This window comes from Marmota monax, unplaced genomic scaffold, assembly GCF_021218885.2.
Source record: "Marmota monax isolate L192 unplaced genomic scaffold, Marmota_monax_Labrador192_F-V1.1 WCK01_AAM20220418_F8-fsc00186, whole genome shotgun sequence".
NCBI lineage: Eukaryota > Metazoa > Chordata > Mammalia > Rodentia > Sciuridae > Marmota > Marmota monax.
In genome coordinates, this window is record NW_026694725.1 from 2,781,420 (window position 1) to 2,797,692 (window position 16,273).

The 16,273-nt window shown below is 35.3% G+C and overlaps 1 protein-coding gene across 1 annotated transcript in view; it reads right to left on the bottom strand.

Moving 5' to 3' along the window:
• Nucleotides 1-11,924: 11,924 nt before the first annotated feature.
• The window catches only part of LOC124078965 (antigen WC1.1-like), a 34,557-nt gene continuing 30,208 nt past the window's right edge, over nucleotides 11,925-16,273 (bottom strand). Inside the window, 1 exon segment of the mRNA XM_058572556.1 lies at nucleotides 11,925-12,089. Coding sequence (XP_058428539.1) covers nucleotides 11,971-12,089 — 119 coding nt within the window. The 3' untranslated portion in view covers nucleotides 11,925-11,970.

Genomic DNA, 16,273 nt, shown 5'->3' on the forward strand with positions numbered 1-16,273 from the left:
TTGTCCACCATTTAAAATTATAAAACACTTTTGCAAATTTACTATTTGTATTGTAGACAATAATTGAACACATATTTTCTGCTCATTGCAACAAAATTATAGACATCTTTTTCTAAATATTATTTTTTAGTTTTAGGTGGACACAATATCTTTATTTTACATTTATGTGGGTTCTGAGGATCGAACCCAGTGCCTCATGCATGCCAGGTGAGCACTCTACCACTGAGCCACAACCCTAGCCCCAACTGTAGACATCTTAATAGGAAGTAATTTTTTAAGGCTGTATACTGTTTGCATTGGGCGCTGTTATTATTGGTCTCCCCCTTTAAAAGCAAGGTACTAAAACCCTTCAGAAATGGTTTAAGTCTAAAGAGAAGAAACTGTATTACCTCAGGTCCATACTGCCAGATGGGCAGACACATAAACAACATAAAAAACTAGGTAATAACAAAAACTAAGATGCTCCAATAATAAAATCCATTGACAACACAGTAGAAGAAATGTCAGAGAAGGAGTTTAGAATGTGCATAATTGAACTGATCTGTGACATAAAAAATGATGTAAGGAATGGAATCAGAGATGAATTTCTGGAAGTGAAAGATCATATCAATAGAGAGAGATCCTGAAAAGAAATCAAGCAGAAATCCTCAAAATGAAGGAATCAATAAACCACATTAAGAATTCAATTGAAAGCATCACAAACAGATTAGATTACTTGCAAGATAGAGTTTCAGGCAATGAACACAAAATATATAATGTTGAAAATAAAGTTAACCATGCCAAGAAGATGGTAAGAAACCATGAAGAGAACTTCCAATAATTATAGGTAACATGAAAAGACCAAGTTTAAGATTTATCAGGATAGATGAAAGCACAGATATTTAAACCAAAGGAATGCACAATCTTTGCAATGAAATAATATCAGAAAACTTCTCAACTAAAGAATGAAATAGAAAATCAAATACAAGAGACTTATAGTATCCCAAATGTAAAAAATTAAAACAGACCCACACCAAGGCACATTATAATGAAAAGGCCTTACATACAGAATAAGGAAATAAAAAAAGTGAAAATCAGCAAAGGGAGAAACTACATTGAATGAATAGTCAATCAAAGGATAAACTAATTCAAATTAAAAATGAGAAATAAACCAAATGACCAGGAATACAAATAATATCCCAGTAATATCCTTGAATGTTTATGGCCTAAACTCATCAATCAAAAGACATAGACTGGCAGATTGGATTAAAAACAAGATCCAATAATATGCTGTCTTCAATGAACACTCCTCTAGGCAAAGACATCCATGAAATGAAGGTGAAAGGATGGGAAAAAACATATTCCTCACCTGGATCATGTAAACAAGCAGGTGTTTCTACCCTCAGATAAGTTAAAGTTGACCTAAATCCCAAGTATATCATAAGGGACAAAGAAGAATATTTCATACTGCTTAATGAAATTACATATCAATAAGACATAGCAATTATAAATATTTATACTCCAATGAAGCATCTATGTACATTAAACAAACCATTCTCAATTTCAAGAATGAAATAGATCACAACACAATAATACTAGGTGACTTTTGCTTTATTTATTAATTAATTAATTTATTTTAGTATTAGGGGTTGAACTAAGGGGCACTTGACCACTAAGACAAATCCCCATCCTCATTTTGTATTTCATTTAGAGACAGGGTCTCACTGAGTTGCTTAGCACCTTGCCAACATCATTATAAATGGAGAAAAGTTGAAAGGATTCCCTCATAAACTGGAACAAGACAAGGATGCCCTCTTTAACCACTTTTATTCAACACTGTTCTTAAAACTCTAGCCACAGCAATTATACAGGAGAAAGAAATTAAAAGGATACAAATAGAAAAAGAAGGACCCAATCACTATTTGCCAAAGACACACATGATTCTATAATTAGAAGGTTCAAAAAATTCCACCAGAAAACTTCTATAACTAAAATGAATTTAGCAATATAGCAGGACATAAAATCAACACCATAAGTCAAACACATTTCTTTACATCAGTGATGAATCCACTGAAAGAGAAATTAGAAAAAGTACCCCATTCACAATAGCCTCAAAAAAAAAAATGGGAATCAATCTAACAAAAGAAGTGAAAGACCTCTACAATGTAAACTACAGAACACTAAACAATGGAATTGAAGAAGACCTTAGAAGATGAAAAGATCTTCCATGCTCATGGATAGGCAGAATTAATATTGGTAATACTACCAAAAGTATTATACAGATTTAATGCAATTCCTGTTAAAATGCCAATGACATTCTTTATAGAACTAGAAAAAGCAATCATAAAATTCATTTGGAAAAATAAGAGACCCAGAATAGCCAAAGCAATCCTTAGCAAGAAAAGTGAAGCAGGAAGCATTGCTACTAGACCATAAATTATACTACAGAGCCATAGTAACAAAAATTGGATGGTACTGGCACCAAAACAGACACACAGACCAATGGTACAGAATAGAAGACACAGAGACAAGCCCACATAAATACTAGACAAAGGAACAAAAACACATTGGAGAAAAGATAGCTTCTTCAACAAATGGTGCTGAGAAAACTGGAAATCCATATGTAGCAAAATGAAATTAGATCCTTATCTCTCACTGTGTACAAAGCTCAACTCTAAGTGGATCAAAGACCTTGGCATTAGACCATAGACCCCGTGCCTAATAGAAGAAAAAATAGGCCCAAATCTCCATCATGTTGGCTTAGGAACTGAATTCCTTAACAACACTCCTAAAGCACAAGAAGTAAAATCAAGAATCAATAAATGGGACGGAATAACACTAAAAAGCTTCTTTACAGCAAAGGAAACAATCAAGAATGTGAAGATAGAGTCAGCAGAATGGGCAAATCATTGCCACATGTACCTCAGATAAAGCAGTAATCTCCAGGATCTACAAAGAACTGAAAATACTTAACCCTAAAAACAACAAACAAACAAACAAACAAACACTCCAATTAATAAATGGGCAAAGGAACCGAACAGGCATTTCACAGGAGAAGAAATATGATTGGTTAACAAATATAGGAAAAGATGTTCGACATTTCTAGCACTTGGAGGAATGCAAATTAAAACTCAATGAGGTTTCATCTCACTCCAGTCAGAAAGACAATTATCAAGAATACAAGGAACAGTAAATGTTGGTGAGGATGTGGGGAAAAAGGTGCACTCATACATTTTTGTTGTGACTGTAAATTGGTGCATCTGCTCTTGAAAGTATGGAGATTCCTCGGAAAACTTGGAATGTTTTGTACCACCATTTGACCCACTTATCCCACTCCTCAGTTTATACCCAAAGGACTTAAAATCAGCATACTATAGTGATGAAGCCACATCAATATTTATAGTATCTCAATTCACAATAGCTAAGCTATGGAAGCAATGTAGGTACCTCTCAACATATGAAAGGATAAAGAAAATGTGGTATATATACACAATGTAATATTATCCAGACTTAAAGAAGAATAAAATTATGGCATTTTTTGGTAAACGGATGGAGCTGGAGAATATCATGCTAAGTGAAATAAACCTTTTCCAAAGAATTAAAGGCCAAATATTTTCTCTGATATGTGGATGCTAATTTGCAATAAGGTGACAGGGGGTTCTAGGGAAGAATACAGTTACTTTGGATTATACAGAGGGGAGTGAAGGGAAGTGAGGGTGTATGAGGGTAGGAAGGATAGTAGAATGAATCAGACTTTAGTACCGTATGTGTATATGATTAAATGATTGCTGTAATTCTACATCATGTACACCCAGTTGAATGAGAAATTATACTCCATTTATGTATTATGTGTCAAAATGCATTCTACTGTTATGTATGACTATTAGAACAAACAAAAAAAGAAAAAACCTCATTCAATTAAATAAGAAATTAAAATAAGCAAAGCTGATAAAATAGCACAAATACTCAACGATCTTACCTTAAAGGTGGTAGGTAATACAGTAGCTATAACCCTTTGAATTTGTAATAACCAATATATACCAAACAAACAAAAAATTTTCATATTCCTTGACTGTAGTTTTTTCCTCTGGGGAACTATCTTGACAAAAGTATTTTAAAAAGTAAAAAGCATTATGAGCCAATCTACTCATTGCCACCTTATTTCTGTTAACCAGTCTATGTAAAACAGCAAACCTTGTTGTCTTCTAAATTCTTTTCCCTGTTTTTTTTATGGCATTTATTAACACTTGACATTTGTTTATTATTAGTCCCTCTCAGAACCCCTAGCATTTAAGCCCCAGGAGAGTTTGCCAACTTTGTTCAGTACAATATTTTCGGTTGATAGTTGTTAAATGAAGAAATAATTCCAAACGTTTAGCATAAAGGGAATTGTTTTCAAAATTATGATTTATTCACTTAACACAATAGAATGAAACTATTAGGGATACTTTAAGAATAACAACATGTAGAAGTACAAACACTGAAATGATAAGTTTAAAAAAGAGAAATAAATTCTTATGTATACACAGGCATGCAACACATGATGTTTTGATCAATGCTGGATGGCATCATATATGATGTCGATCCCACAATGGAAATGAAAATCTCCTATTGCCAAGTGACATTATAGCTACACCACAGTGCAGCACATTACTCATGTCTGTGCTGGTAATGGAGGAAACAAACCTAGTGTCCTGACAGTTTTATAAAAGCATAGCACATTAAATTATGTCTAGTACATAATGCTTGATAATGATAGTAAAGGACCCTCTACTTGTTTATGTATTTACTTCACCATTATTTTAGAATGTATTCCTTATTGAAACATCTACTGCATATGTATTATTCCTATTAAAATTCAAAAGCTTAAGAAAACACACTACGAAACAAGTGTCTTCCAAACTAAAATTATTAGTAATTTTCCAGGATTATATTTCTGTGATCCTAATAGCATTATGACCATCACCTTTAAGAAAAAATAATTAAAGGTGTCCAAAGACTTGGCTTTCCAAACCATAATACCCTGATTAATAGATTGGACATTGATAACCTAAAATAATAATAACAACAATCTGCCAACAAGACAAATTTAACTGATGTTTTATGTATTCCATCTGATTTTCAAAACTATTATACAAACTGGATTTGCTTTGCTTATAATAACTTTGCGTTGTGCTTGCCTTGTAAAATATCAGTACCATTACCTTTTAGTATTTTGCAGAAGTACTAGCGCTAACAAAACAATCTGGGTAAATTTGAGATAATACACCCTCACCTACAGGACAAATAGAATATAATGCTGACCCTCAGTACTAATACTGACCCCAATTAATGAAAAGGGGTAACTGTAAAAATTATAGGCATTAAAGCTAAAACTATTACTTCCATTTCAAGAGTGGTAAAAGTGACCTCAATGTTTTAAACCAAATCTTGGAGACCAAAGCCATGAAAGTATAAGGAGTAAGGAAAGAGCCGCCAATGCCAATATTTAGGCCCTTGCATTCTAAAGTCATCCAGGATCCAGGGAATGACAGAACCCTTCTAAAGGCTGTGCAAACCTGGTGAATCATCCAATGTTCTGCTCAGAGGCGATCATGAGGATCGTGCACATCAGTAAGTCAATTAGTATACATTAGGCAAAGAGGAGGATTATTGAAGAGAGAAATATGCCTGATACTTCCAAGGGAAGCCAGGTGTGGTCAGCAAGATCCTGACCCTTCCTGGCAGACAGTACAACTAATAGAGAAGACAAAGAAGTCAAAAGGCTTTTCACAAGTTCCTACAAGGGACCTTAGAGGAATCTCAGGTGACTTTAATAGTAGATAGGAACAAGGTCAATTGTTGATCAGTTTGCTCTTAAACACCTGTTGGGAAAGTATAACCAAAACACAGCCAACATGGATGTATCAAAGGAAAGAAGGTCCTTTAAGAATATCTTCTTTTAATATAACACGAAATGCACAGTTATGTCAGCCTTACCAAAAATAAGTAGAGAGGCTATAGAGAAAGAGGTCTGATGCATGAGTGTCGGATAATAACTATCAAAGGAGACTCTGCTAAAATCATGTTTTCCTTGAATTAATGTAAGTCTGATCATGATTTTTTTTTAAATCCACATCCTGAGATGTGTAAAGGCAAATAAAAACTAAAGTTTACTTGCTAAACTTTTGGTTATAGCCATTATTGGGAACTCTGGTAAATCTATGTCTGCTCCTATTGCTCAACCCTCACCCTCTGAATCTTCTAATAAAGTCTACATCTTCCAGATTGCAACAATTGTATGTTAAGAAGATGGTAACACAACAATTCCAGCCCATCCCCACAACTGAAACCAGTTTTTCTTTGTCAGTTCATGGAGAGGCCACAAAGGAGGAACTGAACACCACCAAGAACAAGGTGAGGAGCTCATGGTGGGTCCTCCCCAACAGCTTCAGCTTGAGATGACTGCACACCAACTTGAGATGACTGTTGACTGTACCTACTGAGAAACCTGACCTAGATACACCAGATAAAAAAGGACTGGAGAGTACAGAGGGCCATTCCAGAGACATGTATGAACACAGATTTGCAGGTGTGTGGCCTGCAGAGGAGGATGTTGTCAATGTACTGGGTTGGATTTCACTTCCCATCCCGGGTAGTGAAGAGTGGCCTGGGAGGTCTGCTTCTGCAGACCCTCAGAGGTAGCACCTTGGCGATAGCCAGGCATTAGTTGCCATCACATTTTCTTTCTGGAGTCACTTTAAGTGTGGAGGTTTGGAAAGACCCAAGGATGATGAACCACCTCTTTTTTGTAGGAGAGAAATTCCAAAGGAAGTACAATGAAGTAGAATATTCTCTGTGTATTTCAAGTTCATCCAATCCTGGGGAACCAGTTACACCAACTTTGTAAATGTCTATAAAGAAATAAACCCTTCTCAGCAGCAAGTACCCACTGTCATTGTGAATCACACAGTGATTGGGACCGAGGCTCTGTGGAAGAGGAAGACTTGTTTCAGCTCTCTGGACTGTGGCTTCAGTCCCAAGACATAATTCTTGGTTGGACGAGAAACCCAGAACAGCAAAGGTCTATCTGAGGCAGTGCCACGTGCTGACTTGCCATCTGAATTGACTGTTGAAGCAAGGAGGATACTGGCAGCCAAAGCCCTGGAAAATTTAAATGAATTTGTAGAAAAGGAGCAAGTGAAAAGGAAGGTAGAAATGTGGCAGAAAGAACTAAATTTCCAAAATGGAGTATGGGAAAGAACATGTGGGTGGTAGAGCTCCTTTCATCCTGACTGCTTTGTTGTGGTCTTTGGTGGAGCAACTAAAGGAGCCTGTAATCACCAAAAAGGATGTGGACACGTTGGTTGACAGACACGCAGGTGCCACTGAAACCCTGTTCTTTTTAGAGAAGGGACAGCACCAGATGATCCTTTGAGTGTTGCAGTGCATAGTGAACGCACCAAATGATCCTTTGAGTGTTGCAGTGCATAGTGAACCTATAGACAATTCCCATGGAGGTGGAGGAAGCTTGCCTTGACCACACTGTTAAGGTTTTCACTAAGGTTAATTTTGATTCTGAAAATGAACCAATAGTTTATAATACCCTGAAGAAAAGATTTAAGCACATTTTAGGTGGGGAAAAAATGGCAAAAGACAGCCCCAAGCCAGGCCTCTTGTGAAGGTGAATTTCTCCTCATGATGAATATGTCAGGCCTAAATATCAAGATAACACTTCTGTTAAAAAAAGATAACATCTCTGTTCATCTGTGAATAAGCTGAAGTTTGTGGAGCTACTTTTTCTCATAGTACTTTATTTTTAATGCTATTGTCTTGTGCTGAGAATGATCATTCTTGTTTGGGGAAATTATTTGTTTAAAATATCCTTGAGCTACATCTTAGTCTTGAAAAATTGCCATAAAGTTGGTGCCACTTTCTTTTATTTATTCAACTGAATTAACATTGTTGTATTAACATTTTAAGTATGTGTGTTTGCCCTAATTGTTTTTGACATTCTGAAAAAAAGTAATCTCAAAACAATTATTTTCTTGATAGAACTTTTCCTAGAGATTTTACCAAGTAGATAATTTTAGTAGTAAAATCTTACTGTGTATGTATCCCACTGGAAAGTCACAAAGGGTCTTACACTGTTTCATATTTGTTACTAAGAAGGTTATTGATACATTTTTAAAGGACTTCTAAAAATGTTGTTTGAAATTTCTTGATCTGTTTTTGTAAATGTGTCAGAGTTTCAAAGTATATTATTTTTCAAAGACATTTTGTTTTACTTTAGTGGATAGGCTGTAATTTTGTCTCAGGCCACTTGTCTCAGGCCTCTGTCTTTGGCTGCTTTTTTGCTGTGAGAATTATAAATTTTCATTTTTTGGGGGTACCAGGGATTGAAACCAAGGTCTGAGCCACATCCCAGCCATTTTTTATATTTTATTTAGAGCCAGGGTCTCACTGAGTTGCTTAGCTCCTCGATTTTGCTGAGGCTGACTTTGTATTCAAGTTCCTCCTGCTGGAGACTTTTGAGCTGCTGGGATTACAGGCATGCACCACTGCTCTGGTTATAACTGGGATTTTTTACTTGTAGAAAGTGGGCTTGCTCTCTGTCAGGCTTCTAGATGACCTTCCCAGCCTTGGCTTTCAGGCCTATTCCCACTCTCCTAAGTTGCTGCTGAGCAAAATCATATTTTACAAGAGAAGGGGGATCAGAAGTGGGCAGTGTGTGGGCTGGGGATGTGGCTCAAGCAGTAGCACGCTTGCCTGGCATGCGTGCGGCCCGGGTTCGATCCTCAGCATCACATACAAACAAAGATGTTGTGTCCGCCAATAACTAAAAAATAAGTATTAAAAATTCTCTCTCTCTCTCTTTCTCTTAAAAAAAAGAAAAAAGTGGGCAGTGTGGGAAATTGTAAGGAACAGGACTTGCCTGTGTCCCTCCAGGGACTCCACAGAAGATACAGTCATGCCAGCCCTGTTGTCCCCAGATGCCACAGCCATTCTGTAAAGGCGACACAGCCAGAATCAGCCAGGACTGGGCCAGCCTGCTTGTACTAATACACCATCCACACAGACAATGACCTGGAATGGGCCCTATACTCCCCAATCTGCAGTTCCATAGGCCCACTTGTCTCAGGCCTCTGTCTTTGGCTGCTTTTTTGCTGTGAGAATTATAATTTTTTAGTTGAATTGGCCCCCAGGTTGCATTCACTGTAACTGGCTTCAGATAACGGTGACGTGACTACCTAAACTTGTTTCTTGCAGGTCAAACTATCACTCAGCACTTGAAGCCACAACTTTATTGAAATTAAATTAATATGTAGGAGTAGCAAAGGCCAAGCCACATCAAGGACACAAGCTTCTTCAGTAAAATTGATATTAATAAGGCCAAACAAACTAACAAAGGTATTACTTAGTTTTCAAGATGGAATTTCTGGGGAAGCAAGACTAATTTAAAATGAATGAAATTTCTCCGACACCTTCATTTCTGAATTATGGGTCTAGAAAATATATTGTGTTGTCTTTACAGAATGGCTGTGGCATCTGGGGAGAGCAGGGCTGGCATGACTATACTTTCTGTGTAGTCCCTGGAGGGACACATCAGAAAATATTTTAGTCATTATGGGTCTTACTATCTCTAATGGCAAAGGCTAATGTCAGTGTTCTTCCATATTGTTAAAAGTTTCTTAGGAAATCAAATCCAACAGCAATAAACAAACAATCTAGACCACTCCTGAAATGTCTCATTTTTCAAGTGCCCACCCTAGGAAAGAAAGAGAGGAAGCAGTTAAATTTTATCCAGAGGTACATTAGATTTTTACCCCCCTCCCCCAAAATGCTTGTCTTTGCTTCCTTCATTCTCAAGTTGGCAAGTGACATCACAGTGCTTTTTATCAGCTCTTTTTCTTTCTTTTTTTTGACCAAAAACCCCCAGTTACTTGCCTGTGTGTCCAAAATACTTGTTTCAGATTATAGAATAGTCATGTTTTGACCACAGCACTGCACATCTGAAAATCCAGGTATATTAACTTGAAAGGAGATATGATCAGTCTATGTACAAGTATTGTGTTTATTTGAATAAAAGTGAAAAGAACAACAACAAAACAAAACAGATTTGCAAAAGTGTCTGATGTGTATAGGACATAGTTTGTTATTGCTGACAGTTGCTATTGCTCTTTCCTAAAATGACTGTAAGTGTATATCTAATGAGGTCCAATAATGAAGGTAGACCTCCAAGTGTGGAGTCTTTGTAGTCTAAAGTAAGGCCTTTGCACTTTCTAATATAGCTAAATGATTCCCAATTCTGAATTACGGAAGTGCATGGGAAGTTATCAAAAAAATAACTGTACATATGGTTCATAAATGTCAGAACTGTTAAAGTAACTTTATGTATATTATGGTAGGAAAATACATTTTATTTTTAAATAAAATATTTAAGTTGTAAAAGTAAAGAAAGCCAGACTCAGGTAGTCAAAGGTCAAATACTTTCTCTCATATGGTAAAGATAGAGGGAAATAATGTTCAAAAATAGAGGATCCATGAAAATAGATGAGAGTTCAGTGGAGCAGAAGAAAACAATTGAGGGGGACAGTGGAGGCACATAAAATGTGAGGAACTGCAGGATGAAATTGACAAAATTATGCTATGTACATTTATGGATAAACTAGAGTGAATTCAACCTTTATGTGTATCTATAAAGTACTAAACAAAAAACAACAAAATATAAGGGAGGACAGTAGAGTGGAGTCAGGGGAGCGGGGGAAGGGAGGAGAGGAGGGAGAGTGGAAGGACTGGGGATGGGAATAGAGCAAACTATATTAAATGCAAGTGCAAATTTGTCAAAATAAATCACACTATTATGTATAACTCTAATGCATTAATAAAAACAGAAGGGGATGGGGCTGTAGCTGAGTGGCAGAGAACTTGCCGAGCATGTGTGAGGCACTGGGTTCGATTCTTAGCACAGTATAAAAAAATAAATAAAATAAAGGCATGCTGTCCATCTACAACTATAAGAATATTAAACAAAATAAAAACAGAAAAAAACTCCTAAAGAAAATAAAGGAATCACAAAACAGAGTAAATAAAATCTTGATTTAAAATTATTCAGTTAGAATACAAATGTGGAAACATTCATTTGTTTGCATGCAAATAACTGAATATTGCTATAGATAACAGTGAGTCTGTAGAATAGAGAATTGCAGAGTTTGGCTCACTTACTCAGTCCTTTACAACTCAAATAAATATGTGAGAATGGTCTGGGATGGGAATAATTCACAGTAAATACATCCACTTAGAAATCTTTTGTAATTCTGGATGTTAGAATCATTGGCTGTTTAAAGAAAGAGAGCCAGAGAAAGGAGAACAATGAAAAATGATAAAAACAATAGAATTTAATGAGTAATAGTTCAATTGTATGGAGAAACATGAGATTCAGAGAATTGTGGAATAATAAGAAAGGAGAAGAGGCTGTTAGAGTAAAAGACTATTAGGCAGTAGTAGAATTTAGTTATTGATATTATATAAAATATCAGGCAAAATTAGAAACATAGCCATTTTCCATCCACCTGATCCACCCAATCAGTAAATATGGGTTTTAGTCAAGCATGAATGGATGTTTTTGAATATTAAGGTTGTTTCTAAGTTAATTTTTGTAAGACTAAGTTCTTATTTCAGCTCTGCATTTCAGTTTTATGCTGTTCAAGAGAAGAATAGACATCTGTCCATCTCAAAGAAGCAAGTGTGTAGTGTGTGGGTGATCCTATGTGGGATCCATTCAATTTGAACACTAAATTTTCAGAGGTTGCTGTGGGTGAATGCATTCACATTAAGACAATGGCACTGGTATTTGAGGCTCAGAGTATTTATTTTTAATAAGGGATACACATAGAAACTTTCCAGTAATGAAGAAGACAGAACTCTCTTTTATCAGTAAATAATATCATAAGGAGCTCTCTACAGACTTAATTGCTCCCAAAACAACAACAACAAACAAAACAAAAAGCACTACATGGTGTTAGGCTCAACATCATCATATCCAGGGTACTCTTGTCTCAGGACCAATAAGGATGTTGTGTCTTCCATGTTAGAATTGTCAGCTTCTTTGAGGGTCTGAAGAGAACTACCTGAAATAGTAAGAGGATCCTGGTTTCAGTGGTGACAAAAACGACAGTCCAGTGTCCTCTTGCAGAATGAAAAGACTAGTAGAGTGGCTACAAAATATCTATGGGTAACCAGAATTTTTCTGGAAGGAGTGATAGAGCTATATCTTATTGACTATGTCCTGTGCAAATGTCTTGATTTCAACAATGAGAAGGAGGATGGGTTAAAAATGGTGAGGAGTGGCAAAGAGATGCAAGTTCTCTCTTCCACACCAGGCTGGTCTGATTCCTTAAGCACTCCAGGCAGAAGACGACCTCCCTCAATTCCTCTGTACCTCAATAACAGACTACTCTTGACTTCAGTGTATTCATGACAACAATTTGAGTCCTTTGGAAGATGCGAAAGGATGGCAGCTCAAATGAATTCAACAGTTTCCTTTTTCTATGGCCCACATGACCATGCACAAGTGGAAAGCCCACTTCTAAAATATGACACCATATATTATTTCAAACAATAAGAGAATTATTCTTTCTAGCATGTAAATTTCAATATATCTATTTAAGGCTATTGTACATTATATGATTAAAGTGTGAAGTGTTAATAAAAATAATGAGTTGCAAGCTTCCGTAAAAATAAATTTTTACATATGCAAGGTTGGCTCAGCATATGCAAATCAATAAATGTAATCCATCACATAAATAGAATTTAGAACAAAAATTACATAATTAACCAAATAGATGCAGAAAATTTTTCATCAACAAAATTTAGCAATCTCTGAAGACACTAGGGATAGAAGAAAATTATCTCAATCTTATCAAGGCTATCCATGACAAACCATACATCACATCATAACGGATGGTGAGGAAATAAAAGCATTTCCTTTAAAATAAATCTAGAGTAGGATAAGTATTCTTACCCCCACCTCTCCTATTCTATATAATTTTATAATATTAGCTATATCAGTTAGAAATTAAAAGGATACGAGAAAAAGAAGTTGTCAAATTATCTCCATTTGGAGATGATATGATTCTATGCATATAATCTCCACCAGAAGAGTTTTAGAGCTGATAAATAAATAGAGCAAAGTAGCAGGATCAACAAACAAAATTAATAGTTTTGCTATATGACAGTAGTAAACTCAACAAAGGAAGAAAAGTATTCCATTGAAAATAACCTAAGACAAAACAAAAACATGAAAATAAACCTAGTGGAGAAGTTGAAAGACCTCTAAAATAAAAATATAGATCACTAAAGAAAGAATTTGAAGAAGGCTATAGAAGATGGAAAGGCATCTGTTGTTCTTCGATAAGCAGATTTAATATTGATAAAATGATTATACAACCAAAAGCAATCTATAATTTTAATCAGTCCCAATCAAAATATCAATGACTTTCTTTACAGAATTAGAAAAATGAGTCCTAAAATTCATGTGGAAGAATAAAAGATCCAGAGTAGCCAAAACAATACTGAGCAAGAAGAACAAGGCTGAGGCATCACAATTCCCAAGCTCAAATCATGCTGTGGGTATGTGCTAACAAAAAGAGAATGACATTTTTATAAAAACCAACATGAAAGTCAATGGAATAGAAGACAGAGAGATAAACCCACACAGGTATAGTCATCTGATCGTGACAAAATCAGTAAAAACACACATTGGAAAAAAGATGGATGTTATGGTTTGGATGTAGTGTGTCTTCCAAAAGCTCATGTGAGACACAGTGCAAGAGGAAAAACAATTGGATTGTAAAAGCCTCAATGCAATCATTGCATTATTCCCCTTATGGGGATTAACTGCCTGGTAACTGAAGGCCAGTAGGGTGTGGCTTGAGGGGGTGGGTCCACGAAGGCATGGCCTTTGGGTATATATTGTGTATCTGGCAAGTGGAGTCTCTTTTCTTCCGGATCATCTGCAGGCTGTTTCCCTCTGTCACACTCTTCCACCAAGATGTCCAGCCACACCTCCAGCCTCAAAGAATGGAGCCTGCTGTCTATATATAGAGACCTCTGAAACAGTGAGCCCCGGAATAAACCTTTTCACCTCTACAATTGTGCTGGTTGGTTTTTTTTTTTTAGCCACAGAAGTGAAAAAGCTGACTAAATGGACTTTTTAACAAATGGAACTGGGAAAACAGGATATCCATATGTAGAAGAATGAAAGGGGCTCCCTATATCTTACCCTGCATAAACATCAACTAAAATGGATCAGAGGCCTAGTAATTAGACAAGAATTAGACAAGTAATTAGACAAGAATCTTTACAATTGCTAGAAGAAAACATAGGGCCAACTCTCCAAAATACAAGCACAAACAGAAATAAAACTCCCAAAGCTCAAGAAATAAAACCAAGAACCAACTGGGGCAGCTTCAAATTTAAAAATTTCAAACATAAAATGAAACAAGATGATAAAAAGAGAGCCTAAGGAATGGGAGAAATTCCTGCCATTTATTCTTTTGATAGAGGATTCATATCTATCATATATAAACATCAAAATAACCCAAATAACCCAGTCAATGGGCTAGTAAGCTAAACAGATATTTCTCAGAAGATGACATAAAATGGCCAAGAAATACATAAAAAACTGTTCAACATTCTTAACAATAAAGGAAATGAAATAAAAACTACACTGAGGTTTAATCTTACCCCAGTTAGAATGTCAAGATTCAAGATAAATAATAATTATTTTAGGTTATTGTGAATGGAATAGATTTTCTGATTTTTTCTCAGCATATTAATTATTGGGATATTGATAAGGCATTGATTTTTGAATGCTGATTTTATATCCTACTTTCCTGAATTTATTAATCAGTATTAGCATTCTTTTGATGGAGATATTAAGTATAATACATAAAGGATCCTTTCTTCAGAAAACAGATAATTTATCCTCTGTTCATATTTATATCTCTTTAATTTCTTCTCTTGTCTGATTGCTCTGACTTTAGTTTCAATAACTATATTGACTAGGAGTGGTGAGAGTGATTATCCTTTTCTTGTTTCTGATTTCAGAGGAAATATTTTCAATTTTTCTTCATTCAATAGGAAGTTGGCTTTGCATTTGTTATACATAGTCTTTATAATGTTGAGATAAGTTCTTTCCATCCCTAATTTATTCAGCAGTTTTAATATGAATGGATGCTAAAACTTATCAAAAAATTTTCAGCATCTATCAAATTGATCATGTGATTCTTATCCTTAGATGTATTTTTTTGGTGAATTAAACTTATTGATTTGCATATGTTGAACTACCCTTGCATCTAACTTACATGAAACCCACTTGATCATGGTGTACTACCTTGTTAATGTGTCTTTGAATGTGCTTTAGAAATATTTTAATAAAATTTTTCAGACTATGCTTTTCAGGGATATTGGTCTGTAGTTTTCCTTCCTCAATGTGTCTTTATCTTGTTTTGGTAAAACAGTAATATTGGCTTTATAGAATAAACTTGGAAGTATTTCCTCTTTTTCTATTTCATAGAGTAATTTGAGAATGATGGGTATATTTCTTTCTTAAATATTTGGCAGAACTTCTTTTTTTGTTGGAAGGCTTCTAATTGCTACTTCAGTATCATTTTTTGATATTGATCTGTTTAGGTTTTCTACATTTTGTTGGTTTGATTTCTACCTAGAAATTGGTTAATATCTTCTAGATTTTATAGTTTTAGTATAAATTTTCAAAATAGTTCCTAATGAGCCTCTGGACTTCTGAAATGTTTGTGATGATATCTCTTTTTCTCATCTCTATTTTTTTTGATTTGGGTCTTCCCTCTCTTTTGGTTAGTTTGGCTAATGAGAGAGCTGTAGTAACAAAAACAGCATAGAACTGGCATCAAAATAGACATGAAGATCAATGCAATAGAATAGAAACACAGAACAAGCCCAAACAGATATTTTCATCTGATACTTACCAGAGGAACAAAAAACATACATTTAAAAAAGAGCCTTTTTTTTCTTTTTTAAAATGGTGCTTGGAAAACTGGATATTTGTATATAAAAGAATGAGACTAGTCCCCTATCTTTCAACTTGCACAAAGGTCAACTAAAATGAACCAAAGACCTAGGTATTAGACCAGAAACTTTGTGATTGACAGAAAAAATAGGCTCACTATTCCAACATATTGACACAGGCACCTTATCAAGACCTCTGAGGCTCAAGAAATAAAATTAAGAATCAACAAGTGGGATGGTATCAAATTAAAATACTTCTGCACAG